Below are 6,285 nucleotides of genomic sequence, written 5' to 3'. Positions count from 1 at the left end.
GTTTAACTTTTGTAATTGTGCAGTTTGTATATATTGGCAGGTGCTTAATAATAATAATGGAGGTAAGCACCTGCCATTATTATTATTATTATTATTATTATTATTATTATTATTATTATTATTAATATTATTATTATATGTTTGACTTTTGTTTGTAAAGAAAGAAGAAAAACGTTTTAAAATACAATCCTTTAAAATTTGAAATTACGAGAATTTGGAGTATGAAATATGTAAAGTTGAGCCTGCAATAATTGGTGCATTAGGAACTGTGAGTAAGGATATAGATGAATGGTTGGAAGAGATTGGAATAGAATGTCCTGAAGAGCTTCCACAGAAAGTTTACCTCTTAGACACAGGAAAGATTATCAGAAGGATTTTCAACACTTGAAAGATTATCGAAAGCTTGTGGATATATAAAGTTACTGGTAGTAACCCGTTACCCACATAAATTCTAGCAGGAATAAGAACGAACCTGAGTCAAATAATATCTTTTATTGTTACAGGAACAACAAAAGAGTCGATTTCGCAAAGGCAAATTAGAAAGCGAAGCAGAAAATATGCTTGAAAAGAAGAAAATCCTAAAGAGAGTAGGTTGACGGGGTAATTATCAGTCAAATGGGGAAAAGAATTACACTAGGCCAATCACAGAAGGCCAGATAAATTCTGACAACCAAAGGCAGGTGAAGTCCTAACATAAAATTCGTCCATAAGTGAATTGAACTAAATATTGGGTTGTCCGGAAAGTTCGTGCCGATTTTTAAAGGAAAGAAAAAGGTCAATAAATACTTGCCATTACATTTTGAATCAACCAAATATGAACCATTTTCTGGCACAATGCGTTTCCATCTTTCCTTTAACTTGAAAATACCCTCTTCCCAGAATTGAGGCGGTTTCATGGCAAATAAGTCAAAAGGTAAACTACTATAAATCGGCACGAACTTTCCGGACAACCCAATATATTCACTTTGAATTCACTTCATAATTCCAATGGTATAATCAGTTGTTTCATACTCACATTCTTGACAGCTTTCACCCAGATATCCAGCCTCACATCCATGAGCACAATGACCATTTTCTGGGTTGCAACTGCTGTCAATACAATGACAGCGCTTACGACATTCATCTCCATATGTACCTTTACGGCATGCTGAAAAACAAAAACAGAAGAAACACATTTTAATTTACGAATTTATTGTTGCCTTTTAAATATCAGTGACATAATATTACTGGCATCATAGTCGACGCCAACTGAAGACGACAGAACCATATTATTTGCGAATTTCACAGAGCTTCCCTGAAGCTCACTCCATCTGGTGGCTTCCAAATGGTCTGTTTCATTCACAAGGCTTGAATCAATCCAAGACTTTCATAGAAGATATTTACCTAAATTTCTGTGCATTGAAATCGAACCTTAAACCGGCTAAACTAGCTTCTTAATAAATCAACCATACCCAAATAGTGAAAAACTTTAATCAACGGAAATCTGAGAATGTGTAAGACAGACAACTATTTCAAGCAATTGGTTAGATGTCTTCAGGCATACAATCTTCTGCCATCTCCCTCCTTAGTACACGTTGGTGCGACTCTTGCACACTTTATTACCTTCCCTGTTAGCACACGTTCTTCACCCATATTAGTATACTATGTAGTCAACGTTGACAATACATGTTATTGCTTCCCTTGTCATCACAGGTTGTCGTTCCCTATGTTATATATGTTGCTGTACCCCTTGTTAGTAGACTTTGTTGTTAAGTTGTTAGCTTAGGCTGTTGTTTCCCTACTTTGTATATCTTGTTGTATCCCTTGTTTTTTATATTTTGCCGAAAAAGCCAGTACATTGTTAGTACACTGTTCCATGTCACACACAGTGCTGTCGCCCTTGTTGATAATCCTTGCTATATCTTGTATTAGCACACTTCTAACATCTCAGAATACATAACTCAAAAGAACAACAATTGCAATACACAATGACAACAGAAAGCAAACGTTATTAACCTTTTTGACAAGTGGCTGATCTGAAACCAGGTGGACATCCTCGTGGGCATATTCCAGTGACTCTGTCGCAGATGTCCTTTTTTCGACAGTTGCATTTCCCATCACAGTGAGTACCATATTTTCCAGGAGTACACTCTGAAAAGAACAATTTCTTTTAATGTCCACCAGATTTGACATTAAAGAGACTCTATTAAAGTTTAAAATCTCAGATACACTTTATCGATTATAGGAATTAAGAATTAAAAGAGACAAGTTAAAAGCTACCGAAAGAATTATGTGAAGGATTTCCTTACGATGCCATTTATCATATGCTGTTTCTGTTATTGCTGAGTTTAGTTTAAAATCAGATATGATGAGCATATCTATAATAGTTGGTCGAAAGAGTAAGTTCAAGTCACAGATCTGTTACACTTGAGATACGAAGCCTTCACCATTTGATGGGCCTTCGCACTAATATATCCTGAATATGAATTATTGTCAGTTGTGACATGTGGTTTTTTTTAACCCAGTCTATTCTTGTATGCTTGTCGCTTCAAGTGATGAACTCCTCGAGGACAAATGTGAAAACTAGAAAGCGTTTAAGGTCAGTGAGGTGGTTCTTGGTGTTGTTTGTCCCAAACCAATGACCACCCAGCTTATTTTCAGAGAGCGTATACAGTATCTGAATAGCTAAATTATCGTATGTATTCTTTCTTTGTATAAGAGGGTAGTGTGTGATTTGAGGGAGATTTGGCTACTATTTCTTGCAGGTCAGAATTTTAATAATCTTGTAGTAATACCCAAACTGGGCGTCGCAATACAACGATGCACCTCGAGGTGTAATTAGATGTGCCACGATAATAATACAATATTTTAAAGCAGAAAATACAAAATGATGTACTTAATATAAAGTATTTCCTCTACTTATTAGCATTACATGTAAAAAAAAAAATTGATTGAAGAAGAAATAAGGTATGTTTATCTCAAATAAATTCAAACATTGAAAAATATTGATAAATATATCAATATCGCGTTTCTCATTCATAACTAAATCCATTTACTTAATAAGGCAGTCAGTACCAAATAGATTCCTCTGGTTTAATTTGTTTATATTTCCAAGTTGTACAAGAAAGTAACTTGAACCAATTCCATTGTGGAACAGCCATTTAATCAATAGCACACGAAACCGTTAAATCTCATAAAATTTGACGAGATGTTAAACGTTTTGACGTACGACTGCGAATTGGTCACTAATTCAGCGTTGCAGTGGATGTATGTCATGAACCATTTTACAGCTGTGTGACGAAAATTGTGATACCTCATGAAATAAATTCAGTCTGAAGAAATACTGCAATAGGTAGAAAGACTACGTTTACAACTCATTCAGTTGACAGTATAGAATAAACAAGTAAAAAGAAAAATAACTCTATTTCTATAATGATCACTTACCTTTGCAATCTCTTTTACTCCTGTTCCATGAATAACCGTCAAGACAAGCTGATGTACAGCGGCCATCGGAATCAGAACAGTCATTATTTACGCAAAGAGAGGAGCAGTGCTTTGTACAGAGATAGCCGTGGTATCCATGTTTGCATTCTGAAAAAAGACACATCGATTATGTGCGCGTATATATGTGTATGTGTGCGTGTGCATTTGTGTGTGTGTGTGTGTGTGTGTGTGTGTGTGTGTGTGTGTGTGTGTGTGTGTGTGTGTGTGTTGTAAATATACGGCGTGAATAAAAATGGGTGAGTATAATTTTCAATAAACGTTCAAATTGTTCGATCAACGACATTTCCTATTTATATATTTAGCGCTTGGATGACAGCTACACGTACTCTCTCCGTAATTATTAGAAATAGCGTGACGAATGTACGTTTCGCTTTGTACATAAATGAAAACTGTAAATGAAGATGATAAAACGGGAAATAATTTCTTTTTTTTTTTTACAATGTTACTGACATATCTTTATCACTTACACTACCATAAATGGAGGGGTGCGATGGAAAGCTGCAACACAGTGATACAGTGAGAGATTAGGTTGGAAAAAATGTCCTGTCGCGTTTCCAAATGGAAATAAATGCCTCTTTGCTCTTAATTGATATAATTTACCAAGATAATATTTACCCTTATTATTGATAATATAATCCCATATATTGGCAAACTGTCGATCTCTTGGGCATAAATCCCTTCAGGTTGCGAAGCAAAGAAACATTCAATATCATTTTCAACCTTTCTGAAATTAATAAACAATTTCCCTCAATTTCCTTCTAATTTATGTTGCAATGATCTGAAACGATGATAGACACATGGTTCTGGTCTCCATCTGCAGTGGACCTGCTTCTACCGGCCTGTCTTTCCTCGGTCTCCTTCAGCCGCGACTTCACTGGCGAGATATTCCACAAGTTAGCCGAACCTGATGTGGCCAAGGTACTGGAGTTAGCCCTAGCCGATTTGACAGCTGATGGGTCCACCGTCCCCCAGAATATGCCGCCCAGCGCAGTTGGGGCGACTTCAGATCCAACTCCACTCACAAGTAGCTAGAGACGTCACTAGACCAGTACCGCCTTGCCTGCCTCCGCTCTGCCTCGCAGACAAATAGCAGCGCATGACTTAATTCGGTGCCCTCCGCATCTACTGGTACCTTTCTAGATGATGAGTGCACCCGTATCAGAGTGACCCAACTCTTCGATCCCCGTGTGCGCGAGCCGCAAAACTGTCGCTGCGAAGCAGTAGGAGACGAATTTGGCGTGCATTGTTTATCCTGCAGCCTTACCGCAGGTCGATTCCGCCGACACTACTCTGAATGGTATAATCAGAATGGGGCTTTGACTTGGCCGGTTTTCCGTCTGAACTTGAGCCAGCAGGTCTTGACCACGAGATGGTAATCGCCCCGATGGTGTAACCCTCTTCATTTCGAAAGAAACAGGTCTCTAGCCTGGGACGCAACATACGACACGTTCTCCAGCTCCAACCTCACAAACCCTGATGTCGCCGCCCATAACGCGTTGGAGAAAAAAATCAATGAATGCAGAAACACCGCACTTGCGAGACGTATAGGCCGTTCAGTTTGTCTCTGGTTCGGTTCGAGTGCGTGAGGTTGATAAGCCAGAAAAATATCGAAACATAAATGACCATTGCTCCAGAATGAGATTCAGACTGCGTTGTTTTGCCTGTGTCTGACTATGACGTTCAGGTATTGTAGCACCCGGCACTTTGAGAGAGTCATCTCCAACGCGTCAACTCGCAGCCGACCGGATAACAAGTATAGCACACATACTGAGTATGTGTATTCGATAATGTTTACAACAGTTGCTGATTCTGATTTATATTTGAATAGACAGATAGACAGGCAGGCAAGCAGACAGACAGACAGACAGACAGACAGACAGACAGACAGATAGATAGATAGATAGATAGATAGATAGATAGATAGATAGATAGATAGATAGATAGATAGATAGACAGACAAACTGATAGATAGATAGATAGTTAGCTAGATAGATAGATAGATAGATAGATAGATAGATAGATAGATAGATAGATAGATAGATAGATAGATAGATAGATAGCTATGTATGTATGTGCTTGTGTCAGTCTTAGAGTCATCTCTGAAAGTCTGTTTCATGCGTGTTTTTCTGCAATACAGGGTTTCTTTAAAATAAAAACTGGAGTCAAGATGGCCCACCGAACATCCTATGAAAACGGTGCAAAATCGGAGAAAAACAAAGTATGATCTCAGTTTCAAAATATTCATCAATTAATAGAAGGATCAAACTAATAAAGCTTCACTTACTTATTATTTCAACTTCACACAATGTAAGCATGGCATGGGGACCTTCGATTTTGAGAATGTCTCCCTGAATTGGTTTTTTTAATCGGATGTAGATGATATCTTTAGTGTGTTCAGTAGAAGAACTTTGATGGGCTTTAACAAAAGAACCATTAGGTCCTGAATTCACGAGAACACGAAAATCCTTAAATCGTGATTCTGTTGATAAAAAGAAAATGAAAGTTGAACGAAAATCTACTTTTGCTTACTCAATATATGAAACATATACAGAACGCAGACAGACAAATAAATAGATAGATAGATAGATAGATAGATAGATAGATAGATAGATATACATATATATATATATACATATATATACATATATAGATACATATAGCGTAGGCTCGAAACGTCACAGTCTTTCCCTATTCCCGAGCGTTAAACTAATACATCCATTTGTTGTTTACATCACCTGTCTTCGTATGTTGTTTTTTTCGTAAATTCTCCCATATATATATATATATATATATATATATATA

General features: G+C 37.2%; 1 protein-coding gene across 1 annotated transcript in view; it reads right to left on the bottom strand.

The window, feature by feature from the left end:
• The window catches only part of LOC106868338 (multiple epidermal growth factor-like domains protein 10), a 24,745-nt gene that overhangs the window by 5,403 nt on the left and 13,057 nt on the right, over positions 1–6,285 (bottom strand). The window contains exons 8-11 of the mRNA XM_014913545.2: positions 5,768–5,962; positions 3,424–3,570; positions 1,996–2,130; positions 1,016–1,147 (exon numbers count right to left, since the gene is read on the bottom strand). Coding sequence (XP_014769031.1) covers positions 1,016–1,147; positions 1,996–2,130; positions 3,424–3,570; positions 5,768–5,962 — 609 coding nt within the window. The remainder of the gene's footprint in view (positions 1–1,015; positions 1,148–1,995; positions 2,131–3,423; positions 3,571–5,767; positions 5,963–6,285) is intronic.

Source organism: Octopus bimaculoides, chromosome 14 (assembly GCF_001194135.2).
Source record: "Octopus bimaculoides isolate UCB-OBI-ISO-001 chromosome 14, ASM119413v2, whole genome shotgun sequence".
NCBI classification, from domain to species: Eukaryota; Metazoa; Mollusca; class Cephalopoda; order Octopoda; family Octopodidae; genus Octopus; species Octopus bimaculoides.
The sequence above is the reverse complement of the archived record's forward strand: the minus strand, read 5'-3'. Positions and strand labels throughout refer to the sequence as shown.